At 30.1% G+C, this 20,723-nt stretch overlaps 1 protein-coding gene across 1 annotated transcript in view; it reads right to left on the reverse strand.

Annotated features, from left to right (window-relative positions):
- Positions 1-20,723, reverse strand: part of LOC107446971 (soluble guanylate cyclase 88E) — a 217,215-nt gene that overhangs the window by 20,098 nt on the left and 176,394 nt on the right. The window contains exons 7-10 of the mRNA XM_043047850.3: positions 20,007-20,153; positions 14,521-14,667; positions 10,607-10,763; positions 2,450-2,559 (exon numbers count right to left, since the gene is read on the reverse strand). Of these exons, the coding sequence (XP_042903784.2) occupies positions 2,450-2,559; positions 10,607-10,763; positions 14,521-14,667; positions 20,007-20,153 (561 nt within the window). The remainder of the gene's footprint in view (positions 1-2,449; positions 2,560-10,606; positions 10,764-14,520; positions 14,668-20,006; positions 20,154-20,723) is intronic.

Here is a 20,723-nt window from a genome sequence, read left to right on the forward strand (position 1 = left end):
TGTCACAATCATGCCGTTGGTCACGAAATTGTGGAGTCTCAATCTTCATGACCCCTGGCCCTAAACGGATTGTTGCTGGAATGTTTTTAATTAATTAGCATATTTGAAGTTACCATTCATATTGAATCCTAATTCGTGAAGATTCGATCCCTATATCAGAAGTTGTTATGGTGGTGTTATTTTTTTGCCCGGTAAACATGGTTCCATTATCTAATTCGTGAAGATTCGAATACTAATTCGTGAAGATTCGATCCCTATATCAAAAGTTATTATGGTGGTGTTATTTTTTTGCACTGTATACATGATTCCATAACCTTTAAATTGAATTTCGATTTGCTTTCTTAGAGATTAATGAGAAATTCTTCAAAGTCACATGCTATATCGTTCTTAGAAAAATAAAAATGATGAAAGACAAAAATCCTTAGGAACAATTTGGCAGGAACGATAGGCGCCATAAATAAAGAGAGCTATTCATAACTAATGATGAGGAAAATTCCCCATTTTGGAAATATTTGAGTTGAAAAGAAAGAATGACGCTAAAGGGAAGAAAGGAAGAGATTCTTTTGAAAAAGAAAACATATTTTAAGTAAGTTTTGGTTTTGAGTAAGAAAAATGTAACCTAGTTTCATTGTGATAACGAATTATTGCTTTTCAAACTTCGAAAATAAGTTTTCGTGACATTTAATGAAACAACTTTTAAACAGCAATTCATTCTTGATATTTAATATAATAATTCTTGCATTTGTAGTTTGGAAGCTTCCTAAGTATCGTTAAATTATAAAACGTTTGAATGTAAACACAATGTCAGAAATTTAATTAGTAATTATTTTTAGAAAATTAATTAGTTTTTAGTTTTTTAATTAATGATTTAGAAATAGAAAATAAATAAGTAAAACAGTGATATCTGAATTTATTACTGAACGTTTGGAGAATTCTGAGCAGAGGTTTGATGAAACATTTAATTAAATTTATAGTCATTTAAATAAAAAGTAAAGAGTGGTGTCGAAGTCAAAATTCTGAGCTGTAGTTATAAAATGAATAAAAGTAAAAAAGAATTCAGTATTGTGCCAGCATTGAAAGACTTTTTTTATGAAGCAGTTGCCAAGATAGTAGCTTTGAAAATTACATGAAATTCAAAATTAATTAGTAGATTTTCTTTTTACCCAATTTTTACTTACTTGGATTAGTATCTAGTTTATGCAATTACTCATAATTTTCTTTTTAGATATGCATTACCTTTATACTGTTAGAAGAATTCTTTCAAAACTGGACCATAAAACAGATTTCCTGAACCATAAGACAGTACAAATGAGTAGTATTAGTTCATTTACGTCGCACTAGAGCTGCACAATGGGCTATTGGCGACGGTCTGGGAAACATCCCTGAGGATGATCCGAAAACATGCCATCACAATTGTGATCATCTGCAGAGGGGATGGCACCCCCACTTCGGTAGCCGGCGACCTGCACGCGAAATAGAGCACTTTACGATAGAACAGTTTAACGAGGACCAATACCGCACACCCTCGGTCCCTACGCAGACTGATCCAAGTGGTCACCCACCCGCACACTGACCGTAGCCAGTGATGCTTGACTTCGGTGATCTTCTGGGAACCGTGTCTTAACGATCAGTCCACTGCGGGACGACAGTACAAATGAAGCTAAAGTATTATGACTCAATGGAGAGTCTGTAACCATACTTTTAGAAAGTAAATATAATATTAACCCGGTTTCCTGAGTCATCTCTCGCGCAGACTATTAAATACTTTTTAACAGAAAAGCATAAAACTGAGACAGAAGTTATTGCGAATTACTTTATTCAACAATTTAATATATCATAACAAAACCGAAAAAAAAAATTATTTACAAGAGAAAAATATTCGTACATTTCACGACAGAGGGAGAAAAAAGGAAAAATCAATTAAAGTATATCGTGCTCTCCTTAAATACCTATGACGATCTCTCAAGTTTCAGATATACGTGTGATATAACGTATGATATACATGAAATATATTGTGACATACGTTGCAGAATGACTGCCTTCAAAAGAAATTAAGGAATCATCAGTCAACAAGTTCGGTTTAGAAGCCCACTTTCTTGGCGCAGATGGTGTGCAACATTTTACCTTTCAACATTCTGGGCTCAACCTTTCAACAACCTTTCAACAGCGTGGCTCAAGCTGCTACACGAATTTGCCGAAATCTTAATTAGGTTCTTGGTTCTAGTTCTAGTGTATTTATGTCACTCTAAAGCTGCACAATGGGCCATTAAATCTTAATTCGGTGTTACATTGAAACGTGTAATCGTTCAAGTTTAACGGTAGAATCGTGTTATCAAATTTTCTTTCAAGGATTAATATGATACATTTTGCCATATTAATGTTACAGGAAATTTAAAAAATATTACGAGTCAACGCGTTAAAGATTGGTTAAAAAATGAAAGAAACTTACATCACTTGTACTTTCCATTCTTGAAGCTGTGTTGACAGTGTCGCCAAAAAGGCAATATCTGGGCATTTTCAAGCCAACAACGCCAGCTACAACTGCTCCTGTATGAACACCTATTAATAACAAAGAAAAAATATTTAGTTTACTATGAGATGATTATTTTTAGTGAGAGATAATTTGAATTTGTTCTAAAATCATATCTGCTCCAGAAACATCGTGTTATTCTTGAAATATTGCATTGTAAAAATCTTATTTGCTACTTTTTGTTTTAATCAGATAGTCCTTTTATTACCTCGATTTACTTACTTTTTTTAAAATCTTATTTGCTTTTTTGGTGCAGGAAAAATTTTAAAATCAAAATCTCGATAATTTTACAACTAGCTAGAATGTCTACATTTCAACTAGAGCTCCATGCAGGTTATCAATAAAAATTGCTATTATTTTTTGATAGATCTTGTCCAAATTTATCACCAATCATATTTTTGACTATTTTTTAACAAAAAAAATTACGGACACAAAACTTGTGTGAAGAAAAAGAGTAAAAATTTCAAAAATGAAATTTTTTGTGTCGAAGTAAAAGGAGAAAAAAAATTAATTTTTGTCACACCTTAAATAAAAAACGTAATCCACATCCCTCTCTTAGTAAAATTTGGTAACTATCTAAAAAAATGTCAATTTTTCAAAAATGATGCCCCGTACGGTTTTCGTTTTTGTGTGACAAAAATTTAAGTTTGTCTTCTTATTTATTATAAGATAGTGAATTAAAGCTGTTAATAACAATTGTAGCTTAATGCAATAAAGCTAATACAAGTGTTTATAAAGAATTACTACTAAAATACATTTCAGCTAATGACAAGAGATAGCCTATTTCTTATTCTGTCACATGTCAGAAACGTATGTGTTCCAGTGCCACTAATGTATCTCATAAAACGAGAATTTTAACAGAGAAAAATATATAAATCTATATATATAAAAGTGAATGTGTGTCTGTCTGTTTGTCTGTCCTCTATAGACTCCTAAACCATCCGACAGAAAGCTATGAAACTTGGCATACAGATAGTTCAAAGCACGAGGAAGGTTTCGGTCGATATTAGAACATTCTGCGATAAACCGTTCCAGCGATATCAGTGAAAGTCGAAATGGAATTTTCTGATTGGTTAAAAGCTAGCCATTGTTTTAAATTTTGCTATAAACGATTCAATTTTCAAATATCTTGAAGATAACAACAGTGATATTTTCTATCTTATAACTCTATTCATTTAGAAAAGTAAATTAAAGTAAATTGCATATACTTTAATTTTTAATTCGCGCGTTTCTTTATGTCAGGTGAGCACAAGCAAGGATTCAGTACTGTGAAAACTGTTTAATAAATATAAAGACAAAAGCAAATGTCATTCAAATTGCACGTTTTCAGAAATATTTATATTTAGTACGTAATATTAGGTTAGCACAATTAAATATAGTTTTCGAAGATTTCAGTGCTGTGACAGTTGTCATTTGAAAACTATTAGTTTGTTTGTTTATTTATGCAAAGTTTTCGAATTCATCCATTTTATTTCTTTCATTTATAAAATTGATTTTTGTTTTAAATCTTATAATTTTCATATTTCTTATTCATCTCATTTTTATTGCTCTTTTTATTATTTAAAATATGTATGTGATATTTCGATTTAGCAAATTTGCGACCACTGTCAACTTTTACATTTCTTTTTCTTTGTCAGAAAGAATATTTACAAAAATATGCCGCCTAAGCAAATCGCTCTTAGTCGGTCGACATCTCAAGCACGCAAAAAGAGAACTACCCGTGTTTCAGAAACATCGGAGCAACGGGAAAATGACTTGAAACTAATCGAGAACAGAATGCTTTTGCCCGTTCCTTAGAAACGTCTGAGCAACAGGAAAGAAGACTGTCAACAAATCAACTACGAACTACACAAGCCCGTTCGTCGGAAACATCAGAGCAACGGGAAGCAAGAATGAAAACCGACCGAGAACGCATTTCGCTATTCAGACGCTGCCAATACTCTGATTTGAATTTCAGTGCATTTCACTATGATCCGACAACAAACTATAGTCTTCCCCCAAGTGTCATCATCGGAGAAATATATCAATTATGTATGTTTTGTAATGCTCTCAAATTTAAAAATGAAACAGCTGAAATTTGCTGTTCTAGAGGCATACTGAAACTACAAGATTTTACGTCGCCTGCCGAGACATTATCAACCTTCGTATCAGGTCATACAAGTCAATCGAAAAAATTTTTGGCGCATATACGCCGGTACAATTCGTGTTTCTAAATGACTTTATTCGGTGCTACACGTATCGTGAACGAGAATTACATCCCAACATTCAAAGTGCAAGGCCAAATTTATCATCGTGCAGGATCACTTCTTTCAATGCCTAACGCAGATCATAAATTTCTACAAATTTATTTCATGGATAACACAAATGATCAAGTCAATCAACGTTGTCAGGTAAAGAATGGCACTAAACGAAAAATTGTTACCGTATTACAAAAATTTTTCGATCAACATAATCAGTTAATTAGGCTGTTCACAATTGCCCTTGACTAAATGTCATCCGATACTTACAAAGTTGTTATTAGAGCTGAAAAAACACCTGTAGGCCACCACAAAGAAAAATACAATGCGCCAACATTGGATGAAGTGGCTATTGTTATAGTTGGCGAAGAATTTACCTCCCGCGATACAGTTCTTTATCGCAGAAATCATGACGTTCAAAGAGTTCTCAGAAACTTATCGATCATATGATGCATTGCAATATCCTATTTTATTTTGGTGAGGAAAGGAGGGATAATATTTTAACATAAAATTAAGAAGTCCGCAAACAGGCGAGAAAACCAATAAAAAAGCAAGTTCAATAAGTTTTTATGCATATAGATTAATGATTGCCAAAACGCTGATAATCATACTTTAAAATGTCGACAATTAGTTCATTAATACATTGCCGATATGTATGCGAAAATTGAAACTGAACGCCTACTGTATATTAAATTAAATCAAACCAAATTACGTTCAGAAGAATGCATTCATTTACGGGAAGCAATAATTAATGATGGTAACGTTAATCCTAAGGTTGTGGGGAAAATGATTATATTGCCGACTACATTTGCAGGGAGAAAAACTTGGACTCCCTGCAAATGTAGTATTCATACATGTCTGAGTATTCATACATGTGCCTTGGACTCCAAGGCACATGTATGAATACTCACAGGATGCAATGACATATGTTCTCGCAAATGGGCTCCTAGATTTATTTATTACATTTACGTGCAATTCTGCTTGGGTTGAAATTAGAGATATTTTGTTACCAGGACAATCATCATCGGATCGTCATGATATTACAGCACGTGTGTTCAAACAAAAATGATAATCTTTACTTGATTTCATTGTGAAGCGTCATGTTTTTAGAGAGACACGGTGTTGGGTGTACTCTATTGAATGGCAAAAACGAGGATTGCCACAGGCACACATTCTGATTTGGCTTATTGAAAAAAAACCACCATGCCAAACTGATCAGATATCAGCAGAAATTCTTGATGTCACCATAGATCCAGTCTTATTTCAGATCATTGTCCAAAATATGTTTCATGCTCCGTGTGCATCACCATACATGTCTGTTTGAAAATGCACTAATGATATCCTAGAGAATTAACTGCTGAGACTATCACTGGTTTTTTTCACCATTAAATAAAATTTGCATTTCAAATCATAATCGCAAATGTCATTTACACACTTAAATACAAAATTCAAATTCAAATTGAAAGCGTTGCAACGCACGCAGGGTACAGCTAGTATATTTATAAAATATACTCAGACCAAAAAATTGCTTTGAATCGTAATAACCTAATTATTGCCATAACATTCTTTTCGTATCGTTACAGCCTATATCAGGTAAAAAAAATATCCACTGGCTATCGACTATTTTGAGCTGGTGAGTACGTTTTGTCTTATGAAATGTGCTGCAAATGAAACTACCATATTTTTCATAGAGATGTGAGTTTTAATTTGACAAATATTAAAAATGAGGAGCAATTGTTTTAGACCTTAAGAGGGAAAATAATTGAACATACAAAGATGTACAGTGAGGGGAAAAAAACGGAACCACTTTGAATATTTTTTGATCCTCCGTTTTAAGACTTAATCTTAATGGGTGACCTATGATAATGCATGACCTATGATAATGGGTGACCTTAATGGGGTTTAATATGGGTGACCTATGATAAGGGGTATGCTAATTAATTAGTGTAGATGATATTTTAAGATACGAAATTATATACAAAAACGTACTTTCCATAAATAAACAAATATTTTTTTCGACAAATACAGATTTCTGACTCGCATTAGCCGTAATCTAGCCGTTTTTTTTATTTTATTTATTTTTTAAACACATGAAAATTTACTAAAAAAATTAAAACAAAAAATACTTGAATTTTCCCTGAGCCCGGCTAACCAAAAAATACCCTGAAATTTCATGACTTGACTTAGTTATTGCCGAAGTATTGATTTGTAACTAAACAACATAAACACTACCAATACATTGGATTGTATAATAACATTTTACGTAAAGTCGGCCATTATGACCTACTTTCATGTTAATTTGGAAGCCAAAGAACAACAAATAAACATTAGATAAAAGCTGGCATTGCAAGAAAGTAGATTGTTAATTTAAAAAGAAAATAATAGTTGTAATTTTATAAGTGCTTAGTATATTGAATACATAGGAATAATATTTATCAGGAATAATTTTTTTATAAATCAATTGTAGTATTCTGAGTTAAAATTAGTATTTAACATTTATTCACTACTGTTGTAAATTTAAATGCCAAGTAGAAAATATTTGAGATTAGATTATAATTATTTTTACACAACAAGGCATATACAATACAAACAGGAATATACAAGAAAATATAAACAAGGCAATTATTTTTGTTTAATTATAGTACAGGATACAAACTACTTAGCAATTTTTTAAATATCTTAAAAAAGTTTTAACTTATAGATGTTCATAATTTAATTTTAAGAATATTGGTGACAGATATTCTGAAAATTTATTTTTTTAAGTGCAAAATATATTCAAAATTTCAGTTTCGTCTAATATTCATAATTTGTATTCCTTGAAGTTAAATTACGGGTATTAAAACAAATTTTGTAAAAATAATCTATTTCGTATTCCAAACATTTTAGCGAAAAAACTTCGTAAAATAACAAATTAACATAACAAAAATTGAAAATAGATTGTTTGTCATTTGCGTAGTTAAATTATTTGTGTTTTATGTTTAAATAAGTACTCTAATTTTCTTTAAAACAACATTTGATAAATACTGAATTAACAATGATAAGAAATGTTTCGTTAGTTTAGTTAGTTAGAATCAAAACATTTCTTAAGAGTTTGGTATGAAAAAATTTCTGTCAATTAGAAAAACATTTTCGGAATGAACTTAGTGAAACTAATTAACAAAGCGATTCACAAATTAAATCCTTGTCATTTGCATGCATATTTGTTTATTTAATCCAACAAGCTTAGAAAATGCATGTCAAATAAAAAGTTATTTAGTACCTCTATGCTTTTGCATTTCTTATTTGAGAAAATTATTTTTTTTTAAATTATTATTTTTTTAAATTCTTTTCTAACTGTTTAAAGAAAAAAAGTGCGTTAGTTAAAACTTATAAACCTGACTAAAAAAAGGCTTAAAATAAGCTTAGAGGTTTACAGTTAACTCGCAATAAATTTATTCCTTCAAAATTGTGAAAAACAGTTTGTTAAAAGATGCAAGTTGTAAAAAAAAATGTAAAAAAAGGAATAACATGTTATGTTTGAAATCAAGTTAAATATAAACAACAATATTTTTGAAAATTTTCACGAAATAAGCTCATTTTAATTGTTCTAAATTTAATATTTAGATACCAATTTAAATAAATCTTACCAAAAAGATTTCCTTTTCTTCACAAATTTTAAAAATGTATAGTTAAAAGAAACTATTACGAGTCATAAACAAAATTTAAAATTGCACACACTGTAAAATTTGTGAGGATCATTTAGAATATGAGCGAATTAAACTGTTTTTCCCAATACTTTCACATAAAAAATTTTACTTTCATAAGAAAAAAATTCGAGCATTGCAATTATACTTTGGTTAATATTTGTAAAGATAATTAAATTAATATTCAATCACTGCAAAAACCGCAAAATACGGTTCTAAAAATATTTATTGCATGAAAAAGTGCATCCACATACTAGTCATAATTTAAGTCAATTTGGTGTAAAAAAAAGAATAACTCAGTTTGTGTAGCCTTTATATGCAATGCTAGAAAATAAATTTTTCTGGTTTTGTGACAATATACGCTATAGTGCTTTACATGAGATAGATGTGCAATCCTCACTTGAATGTTCTAACCACAACATTTTTAAAGCATCTAAAAGCAAGTACCCTATTAGAATTCTTATTTTAAAATTATGGTAAAATAGCAGGCAACAGTCTGTCCTTTTAATTAAATGTTAAGTTTGTGGTTAACCTTCACAATTTTGTAACCATTTCTTTACCTTTACTGATTTGAAACCACTTACAACTGGAATGATAAATAATAATAAAAAATAAAAATAAAAATCTGAAAAAAATTATATGATTTTGTAACTAATTAGCATGTTATCACAAAATTGGAGTTAGATTACGCTGGCTTTTCGTTATGTAATGGAGTTAGATTATGATTAAGCTGCGTTTTGTCAAGTAAACCGTAACATTCGGTTTATCTAGTGGTGAGATGTCCCATCTATTGCGAGAGATGGGAAGTACTACAATTTTTGAAGTTATACTTCTTATGCGACTTCCAACAAGGTAGAGTTAAATGTTTAACGTTTTTAACGCATTTTTATTTGAGTTAAGCTGCTTTGTGGTACTGCCATCTACGCGTGAATAATAGTTTAGTATTCCAGGATCACTGATTGAGGGGTGCGAGACACAGGAAACTTCTCATGTGTTGAAGGAATGGAGGAAATATTAATGTACCAACGCTGGTACCTAAACTCCCATTCAGTCGATCATGAGATTGACAAATCAGCCGTCTCTAAGTATTGACCCAGCTGCAAGGAACTAAGTGGCTTCATAAGGTCCTCACTATATATTTATTGCTATTAGATTATTAGGTGTCCGATGATGGAAAATAAAGATATGAATTCGTAATCCTTATCACACGGCTTGGCTTAAACTTTCGAAGAACGTGCTCAAGATTCTCATTGACTGTGGGCCTAGTTGGCGCCGGATAACCCTTTGACGCAAAATTTTTATTAAATATATTTCTCATACTTTTTTTTAATTATTTTGTATTAATTTAGGTCAAAATAAGTGAAAAGTATAATATTAAGTACTTCAATAATTTATAGTTATGGAATACAGCATGAAACAGCGGTGTCCTTTTTTTTTTTTTTTTTTTGAAACACGGCTCACTTCCAAACAATAATTTTTCAAATTTCCACTTACTTGCAATTATTTAGATTTCCACTTATTTGCAATTATCAATAAGGGAAGCAGTTGTTCATTCATTGAAATTTACAAATTCAATCAATTATAAATTTTTGAATATGAATGAAAAAAAAATCAAACTACTTTTTGGGGATTTTATATTTTAGTGCTAATATAATTCCGATAATCTTGCAGATTTTTTTAGTAGCTATTAGACTGTAGTTTATAATAAAAAAATTAAGAAAATTATTTTTGATTGTCATCAGAGAGGCAGAAAAAAATATATACTTGGGACACCGGTGTCCTATCTGGGGGACACATTTTGGTTGTTTATTAACCCTATTAGGTGAAAACAGTTAATAAGCAATTTTTACCACAGTTATCAGTTTGAATACAAACTTTTTTGACTGTTTTTGTTGAATATGGTAAAATAACTATTAAACAAATTGTTATTTAAAAAAAAAAAATTCGAAAAATTTCTAGCATTATAAAGTGATCGCATAATTTCGTTATAGTAAAAATAATGCATGTTAATGTTTTGTTATATTTACGATGATCTTCCCAGGAACTTTATTTGAAGGAATTACTGGTAAATTTTTCATAACATTAAAATACACGAAAGTATTATTCTTTCCAATTCCATTTGAATCTTTTGGAATAATTTGTAATTCAATGCTTACCTACTCTGATCTTTAAGCTCTGACCTGTAGAGGGATCTTTGAGGTCTTCAATTACAACAACCATGTCCAGCGCCATTTGACAAACCTTTTCGGCATGTTTTTCTTCTATTTCTGGAGCTCCTGATACAACCATGTAAGCATCACCAATTGTTTCCACCTGTTATATCATTTAAGCATTGCGATAAATTTTTGACGTAAACATACAGAGAACAGTATTTAATTAATTATCAGCTCGCAGAATGATATCGACAAAAAAAGAGTGCTTTCTAATATTGTATTAATATAGCCAAAACAAAATATATCAATACAATGCAACAGATACAACACAATATTAATACAATACAACTTATATATATATATATATATATATATATATATATATATATATATATATATATATATATATATATATATATATATATATATATATATATATATATATATATTATTTCATCGTCATAAGTAAATATTAATTTAGAACATGATCCACTTTCAAACCTTAAAACTACAGAAAATATTATATTTCTTAATAACACATTTCAGTAAACTGTATCACTTAAATAAAGAATATGTTCATTAACGAGCATTTCTGATGCATTTTTGAAATTAAAATAAATAGAAGAATATTGTTTACATTACTTTAAATGTAAAAGTGTTAAGTGTAAAATGTTGTTATTAAAAAGTTATTAGTTACTATTACTTTAAATGATCTTTCACTAATTCCCTTTGTTCACAAGTTTCTATTAATTTAGGGCCAAAACAATTGGATATATGTGCTTATAATTGTCTCAATATTCATAAGAATATACATACAATTGAATTAACTTTGTCAAAGGTTTAGTAATGATTGCAAAACGGTTCTGGCATAATCGAATACAGTTAGATGCATTTGTTAAAATTCTTTTGTAATGTCGACATTGATCACATTTTATCAATACTTTTAAATTATGAATAACTGCTCTCATCCTTCTCCAACTTCTTAAATTGATAAAAGCGTGTAAAATTATTCATGATCATCGACTTTCTATATTAAGTTAGTGGTTGGTAAAGCGCACAAACGTTCTGCGTTTAGTTATTTCTTTACAAATATAATAGTTCGATAGAATATAACATAATTTCATTATGCAATTGATAGACTTTATGAAAACGCAGTTTATAATCATGATGTAAATAAGAATTATTTAACATCATCCAATCTAGGGACAAATGTTTATTACACAAGAGGGTTATGAAATTAATTAAATCAGACGCTAATATCTAAATATTGTATTCTAATCTCATTTATTCTTTTGGTTGTCGCTTAAACAAAAGAAAAATAAATGAACAAAAAAAACACGAATAATATTGCTTTAATAAAAGATTTTTAACTATACAATTTTGTTTATTGAGAAATAATTCGTTTTGAAGTAAATACTTATTATTATTCATAAAGTCTAATAGATTAATAATGTATGAACGAAGAGAGCAAGTTTCATCAGAGATTTCAAAAATGTTTTGTCATTAATTAAATTTGAAGTTCTCTATAAATTGATTAATGAGTTCAAGAGAAAGTTTTAAAGATAAAACAGATGTGCTGTACAGTGAGATTCTTTGAAGATTTATCGGTAATTACTTTCTAAAATGACCTTCTTCTAAATTAATTTTGATACTAATTCAGTTAGGGTTCAGCAAAGTATTGTGAAGCAAGGGTGAAACTATTTCCTGTGTTGACACTATATTTGATCTAAAATTTTTAAAAAAAAATTTTCTACAGCTCAATTAGTTTGCATAATTAATCTGACACAATTAATCTCACCCTTATAATTAATAATTCCCATAATTTATTACGCATGAATACATAATTTGATAATTATTCCATGTTCGTGATAGAACTGTTTGCATAGATGAAAACGCATTTTTTATGTGCCAGAAGTATTTCTTTGAACCATTTCATGAGAAATTCTAGGTGTTCAAAAATAGTCAATGACTTTTTAAAATAAAATCAAGTCAAAAAAATTCTCATTCCAGCATGGATGTGAGTCAGAAAAGTCATGGAGTCTAAGACTCATTAGTTTCGTGATCAACAAACATGATCATGACTTAATGTTACCTTTTATAAAGTTACCTTTTATATAAGTTCATTAGTCAGCATTGTGACCAACCGTATTTGCTACAGAGACAAGCAGATACCCAATGGTGTAAATCTGTGTGGGCTTCAAGTCCCCACTAATGATCAAACAACAATCCTTCACAATGATAAGCCAGTATTATTGATCATTGAGCCACCATGACTCTGTACCTGATTAAGAATATAAATGCCTGCTTTGGATACCAAGAATTTAGTTACAAAGCTCGCCAACAGATGGCACTTGGGACTTTTTGATCTAAAACCTGATGCAGGTCAGACTGAAATATAAGCACAGGTATCAATAAATTTTTCTCTGACTGCACCATGTACCTACTGCAAAATTAGGTCATTTTGAAAATAAATTGTTTAATGTTTCTTCTTAGGAAGTTATGCACTTGTTGACAAAATTGAGCATGTAATTTTATGTTTGATATCAAGCCTTCGAATTCCGTTACTTCTGAAGTTAGAAATTTGAGATTGCCAATTTGTAACAATGACTTTCCGGTATCGTTTGTCCAAAAAACTGTGATGGAGATCTATTGGAAGATAAGAGGCCGGATAGATGAGGCAAGATAGAAGTGGGCAGATGGCTAAATGTGAGTCCTTCCGTGGTTCAAACACTTTGGCAACAATTTCTAACCACAGGTTTGGCATTCAGGTTCAGCCAAGGATGGCCAAAGGCTACAATTTGTGCTTATGACCAATATTTATCGTGATGTGTACGAAGGAATTGAACCACAACTGGGAGTCAGCTCAGATTTTCTCTTAGTGCAGCCACCAGAAGACTGGTGTCAAAGTCTTCCGTGCGTAGAAGGCATCACGAACGTGGTTTGTTCGTCAGGCGACCAGCCACTTGCGGGTCACTCTCATCATGCCATACAAGGGAATGTTTGAGGTGAGTGCAGCAGCATGTCTACTGCGCAGCTGACCAATAGAAGGCCGTAATCTTCACAGGTGAGTACAGGTTTAACTTCCGAAGTGATAGTAGGCGTTATTTGATTCTGGAATGTCCTCCATATATCTGTGAAAATGATACATACGAAGGAGGCGGTGTCAGTGTGAGGGGTGGTATTCCTTGGGGTAGACCTACAAACCTGCATGTCTTTCCACGTGGAACCGTGATTGTTCACGTACGTGGATATGACAGACTTGATGTTTATGACCACCCTTATGCTGATGCAATAGGTGATGATTTCTTGATACAGGATGATAACGCAAAGCCACAGAAGGCTTGCATCGTGGATGATTATCTTCAGCAGTACACAATTCAGCACAAGGAGTGGCCAGCTTGATCACCCGACTTGAATTCCATCGAGGGTTTTGGATGCTTTGAGAAGACGTGTAACTGCTCTGAATCGTCCTTCTCAGACCCTTGCCACGCTTGCAATTGCTTTGCAAGAACTACTGCACTTCCAGTGGAACTGGTAGACTGCATGATTGAAAGCTTCACATCGCAATTGACGCATATGATTTATTCATTTCTTATGAATGATAATTTCTGCAACACCGTAATTGTATGGTTAATACTTCTTATTTTATTTTATACATTATTGTGAGCTCAATAATGTGTGCCCTTTTCATTAAATTCTATGCGTAACTTTTTGAGTTATGGTCATTTTTGTGATTTTTCCTTAATTTATGATAACAATTGCATAATAAAGTTAAAGAAATCTAAGAATACGATTTTATTTAGCGTCACATTAAGGTTGGAGTAAATTTTACTAACCGATATATTGAATGAGTTAAGATTATTAAGCTAAGGATTACTTAGAAAATGAGTTAAGATTGTGTAAACATGATACCTTACTTTATAAACATTATGCTTTTCTGTAAGCTTGTCAAATATGCTGTACATAGAATTGAGCATGGAAACCACCTGCATCGGCGTAATTCTACTGCAGATTTCTGTAAAAGACACCACATCGCTAAACAGTATGGTTACGCTCTCAAAATACTGCAAAAAAAAAAAGAGAAAAGGAAATTATTAAATTTTAGAAATGTACTACTAAGCTCCTAGTATCTTTGTGAAGTTAGATAAAAATAATCAATACCGACTTCTGACCATAGCCAAATTTGGGATGTTGTGATTTAAAGATTGATTTTTATCACTTTTCCTTATTTTTAAGAAACAATTCCAAAAAAAATTTCTGGATTCGCTTAAAGTGTTTCGAATAATTAAGTATATATCTCTAACATTCAATCAGTGGATTAAATAAAGTTTTGTTTGGTAGTTAACGATGTATTAGAGCCACACTAGACGGTGACGATACATGAATTTAGCTCTAGTACAACGTTGATAGCCAAACAAAGCTATATTCTATCATGTGATTTAATTATAAGCCGTCCAGTTGGGGTGGTGGATATAGTTTTTGTCGAACACGACTTGAACCAGGGTTCGATTCCCTGTGCTAAAAAGCAGGTTGTCTTTTTGGATTGTACTTTCTTTCATTATGTCTTAGTGGTTTGAAAAACCTTCTAATGTATTGTCACCGGTATGTTAGGAGCTTATGAAAGGATATAAAAGGTAGAGCTTGTAAAAACGGCAACCTACGCGGAAAAGAAAAGAAGTGTGGTCACAACTATCTGAATATGGTAAAATCTACCGTGTTACTAGCTCAATGAGAACAACAAAAAGATGGGAAATTTTTACCGAAGTGCTTTGGTAATGATTTTGGTAAAATGAACTTTGAAATATGGTATGTGATATGCAATAGCCCATTAGTGTAGCTCTTGTAGTACATTAACCAAAGTAAAATAAAACCAAAAACTTTAATTCCAAATGTATATAAGTTGTTATTTTAGATACATAACATAAATTCAGAAAAATATATTACTAATTTTTTGTGACGATAAGTTTAAGTTATAAAAATTGATGTTTAACAATGACAAAACTCTTAACAGCAACAACAAAAGATAGACTTTTTTCTTAAATTTAATTTAACAGCAAAAGCACGTTTGGATCTTTGCATCTTAAAACAAAATTTTGCTCACAAAAGCCTTGAATTTAATGGCTCATATTTGTTTTTGACAAGCTAAGTAAAATATAACATTTGTCATCATAGCACAAGTATGCGAAATAAATATCACTTTCCAGTATTTATTTTCTCATTTTTAAGTGGAATGTTTAATTTCGAACTAGTGAAGCCTAAATATCATTTTATATATAATCTAAAGTAGAAGAAGTTATTCGATTGAAATTTGAAAATAATTAAAAGAAGAGCTAGATTTCGGGAAAATTCTGTTTAAAATTTTCATGCATATTGTTGTGAGGGAAATTTTATTTTAGTTTTTATAATAGACTTAAATATATTTCAAGTAATTAGTTTGAACTTTTTATTTAAAATATACGCTTGAAAATTATATCAGATGATATTTCTTTGACTGCAGAAATTTTATTTTTATATATGTAATTAAAAATAAAATTTTGTATTATGAAATAATTATAATGTAAAAAATGCATTTGATATTTATATGCTCGATGTATTTAATTTTATGAATTTATTTTAGTTCCTTTATGGCTGCTGAAATAGCATTTGAAAACAATTTAAATAAATTCAATAATGACATTTAAATTTTAACATTAGTATTAGATTCTATTTATTCAGATGTAATTAAATTAAACATTCTGCAGGCTTCAAAAAGTATTCTAAATGCTTTATTTAGATTTCATCTATAATAGATATCATCTGTAAATATTTAATTAACATTTTTGATTTTAACATACAGATATTATGTTTATTAACATGCAAATATAACAAACATTGTAATGGGATCTAAAAGTATTCGAATTGCTTTGTTTAAACTTATTTTTCTGTAATACATATCGTCTGTAAAAATTACCAAACATTTTTACAACTTCTTTAAGTTTTTGGAAAGAATCAAGATCGTATTTAATTTTATCGTTTGAAAATAAATTAGTTTATGAGAAAATAATTTTCATTTGATTTATTAAAATTGCGAATGTTATTGAGCAACTACATTATATGCCTTAAACTTATTTTCGGGATTAAACCATCTGCTTCAAAAGCAATGAAAAATGAAGAAAGCATTTAAAAATGACTGTTTGTCAAACAATTATATTTGTTGGGTATGAAAAGTTCTAAGATGTTACAGATCCGTCGAAGATGATTAGCGATCTGGTGGATTATCCACTTCCATTTTTAGTCAAGGTACCAATTATATCTGAGAACTGATACTCGGTAATAAGATACATTATTGAAAAAGTTCTTATCTCGTTTTATTCCTTACGAGCAATTTTAAAAGAACATTAAAAGTTGCAAAGCCTCGTAGCTCGAACTTATAATTTGTTTCGAACGCAACAACGAGTACATGTAGCCAGAGAGATGTTTTCACAAAGCAGTTAATTTTAAAACACATTTTTACTGGTGATGAAACTTGAATCAATATTTTGAAAACAGGAACAGCTCTGATATTAACATACATGATAATACTTTTACTTTCGTTACTTGTAACGAAACTAAAAGTAAAGAGTACGTACTTTTACTTGTACTTCGTTACTTTTCAAATTTAGTACTTTTACTTATTTTTCCTTACTTTATTTGGGAAAAAAAACAAGTATTTGTAGCGAGAATGTTGAAAGAAATCGTTACTTTTTTGCTGAAATTTAAAAAAAAATTTCTTTAAAAAATATATTTTTTTTAATTTATAAATTTAATGTATTATACATTCTTTAATAGCTAACTTTAAACATCTTTAAGGATTGCAATTTCCCGAAAAGGAGAGGGTGGCTGGTGGGGGGGGGGAACGTGAAACCCTTACTTTAATGAATTTACCTGCATACAAATACTTTTTTTTACTGATTTCTGTAAACAAAAATTATAATGTTATTAAATTTGTTCAACAAATCAATTTGTTACAAAAAAATTTTAAAATTAAAAGTTAAATTTCTTAAGATTTAATAGTTTCAAAATGAGCCTAATTTAAAATTCCTCTTTATAAGCGAACATTGAATTTTTATTTTCTCGTTTGGTTTCTTTAAACGTTCACTATTTCAATAGAACCTATTTCTGTAAACAAAAATTATAATGTTATAAAGTTTGTTCAACAAATCAATTTGTTACAAGAAAACTTTAAAAGTGAAAGCTATATTTTTTAAGATTTAATAGTTTTAAAATGAGCCTAATTTAAAATTCCTTTTTATAAGCAAGAATTGAATTTTGATTTCTCGTTTGGTTTCTCTCAACGTTCACTATTTCAATAGAACTTTGGAACATTTCCTTGCATTTTAATCCATTATACCTTTAAATTAAAAATGAATGAATTTTAAATAAATTTTTCTTGCATTTTTAACGAAATTCACGATTAATTTGAATGTTTGATTTCCTGGAAATGTACTTTAAAATCATTAGTTTTTTGGTTTCTCTTATGCTTTTACTTGTGCTTTTTACTCATTTTTAAAATCAAAACTTTTCTTAAAGTCTTGCTTAAAATGCTTTTACTCGTTACTTTTTAGAAGTAACGTTTCCATGTATGGCAATCAAGCAGTTCGTGCTTGAAAAGAGAGCGAAACTGAAAAGTTCATGTCGAAGTTGTTCAAAAACTAAGGTAATGGTATCTGCTTGTTTTCTTTGGTTCCTGTTGTGTTATGCAATTTCAATTCGTACCAATTGCCTAGAAAGTAAAATAAATATTACTATTTCGAGTGTTTTGTAGTGTTTGCTCGAAACAATTCACTGAAAAAAAATTATAACATGCTTTTTCAAACTGCATTATTTGTCAATTTTTGACGAAATATTTATTAAATGAACTCACGAGCATCGCACATTGAAGTAGGAAAAAAGTATTTTGAAGGAGAGGGAAAAATTTTTCAGCTAATAAATTTATATCTTTTGCTTTATGTCAACATTCTGAGTATTTTTTTTATTAGTTATCACATATATATTGCTCGAATCGTTCCAAAGAATTCGAATTTTAACTGTACGTATTTTTTAAGAAATCGATTTTTGAGGAATTATTCGATCAATTTCACCGAAATTTTGAATTTTTCTTTTTGTATTTTTTATCTCCTTTGAAAGTAGAATATTACTTAATTGAATTTAACAGCAGGTTATTTCTTACATAAAAATTCATTAAAAAAATTTAAGAAACTTATTAAGTGATATATACTGTGCGTTATGAATCGTATTTAAAAATGTAATAAGAAATCTTTAAATCAGAAGAAAACTTTTTTCTTACAGCTACAAAAATGGAAACAGGAGAAGCGAGATTAAGAGGCAACCTTTCAATTTGAATAATATTCTGCAAGGAAGTAGTTTTCGCTATCGATATTATTCATTACATACGCTCTGAAATCATTACATCGCTTCTAATTCATTCGAAAATGAAGCAGATCGCTTAACTGATGCACTCATTCCAAACAAAAGGCAAACACATTATTTTAATTGCATAATTGTTTATTACCTCATACGTAGAGCACGGTTACCTATTTTTACTACTTTAAAAAAAAACTAGTTGCTTTTCGCTTTAAAAAAAACAATGAACAAAGTTTTTGTAGTATTTATATGAATGCTTGATCTTGTCTGATTCGGGTGAGAAGATTTCCAATCTGGAATTATTTTTGCTCATAAAGTTGCAGAATTTCCTTTTTAAAATGACGTTTTTAGTTTTTTTTTTTATCGAAATGTACGCTTTTAAAAACTTTATATATATTTAACGGGAGTCACATAAATGTTGCCAAAAACTTCTAAAAGAGTTAAGACACATTAAGACACACACAGGTTTAAAATGGCTTAGGAGCACAAGCCCAGAAAAATCGTCATACACGGTAAAGGGCACCTCTCTATACGGATAAACAGTTCTCTCTCACGGATAAACAGTTCTTATCGAAAAGCACCCCTAGTTGCGTATTACGACTTTTCAGTGCATGGGTTCCTATGCAATTTTAATCTTGTCCTTTGTGCCTTAACTACTCTAGAAAATTGTTGTAGCATTTATGCGACTCACTGTTATATATAACGTTTTTAAACTTGTACTTGTACCAAATGGACTAAAAATTTCATTTAAAAAAATTGCTGCATGGAGAGGAAAACCGATTTCAGATTTGAAAGAAGAGATACGAATATTAGGGATCTGTGAAGAAATCTCATACAACAGAAAACAAAACCCCCAGTATAATTTATGGATTATCTTAAAAAATTAAAGCTTATTAGGAAAGTATTCACGCTGTTAAATTTTTATATTTTTCTAGGAAAAATTATTAAAAAAAAAACATTTAAACTTTTTAACTTTGTTTCCTATAATTTAATTTGACTGTTTAAATATCTTCAACATTACCTGACAAGTTTCGACAGCAGCTTCACCTTTGCGTAAGCGATCTGCTACTTGCTTCGGGATCATCTGATACAGAAGCTCGTCTGTCCTTTTCATTTCTATGTCTAGTTTTCTCATCGATTCTTCCAATTGTTTGCTTTTTTGTAGTTCCTGGAATTAAGAAGTTACAAACATTACACAATCAATTAAAAATAATTAATTTACTTAAAGGTCGGGCTTACCATCAGAATGCATTAACATATTCTGTGTCACTCTAACCTTCATTAACTATTCAATCCTTCACTTTTTAAATTTGATATTAATATATTTTTTTAAATATATTATGAATAATTTACATAATACACATTTTTCTCCCTTATAATGGTATTAAGTACATTTATTATTAATATAAAAAGTTTCAATGCTTTCATTCACTTAAATTATTAACATTTTGTAAACCAAAGTTAACAATGACCCTTATGCACAGCGCAGAAAAAAAGGGACTATTCTGAATAATTTTTGAGCTAATGATCGGATCTTCGTCTTTTAGGATTCAATCTTAATGGGTCGTAAGGGTGGTCTCAAATATGCTAATTAAAAAGTGCAGAAGATATTTTAAATTGCGGAATCAAACAGCAAGACGTACTCTCTCTGAATAAGCATGCCTTTTCTTCAATGGCATCGGATTTCTGACCACCAAAGGGATATTCGTAATCTGGAAAATATGACCCCTATAGTTTG

Source organism: Parasteatoda tepidariorum, chromosome 10 (genome assembly GCF_982258835.1).
Source record: "Parasteatoda tepidariorum strain Cologne lab strain chromosome 10, Ptep-v5.0, whole genome shotgun sequence".
Classification (NCBI taxonomy): Eukaryota; Metazoa; Arthropoda; class Arachnida; order Araneae; family Theridiidae; genus Parasteatoda; species Parasteatoda tepidariorum.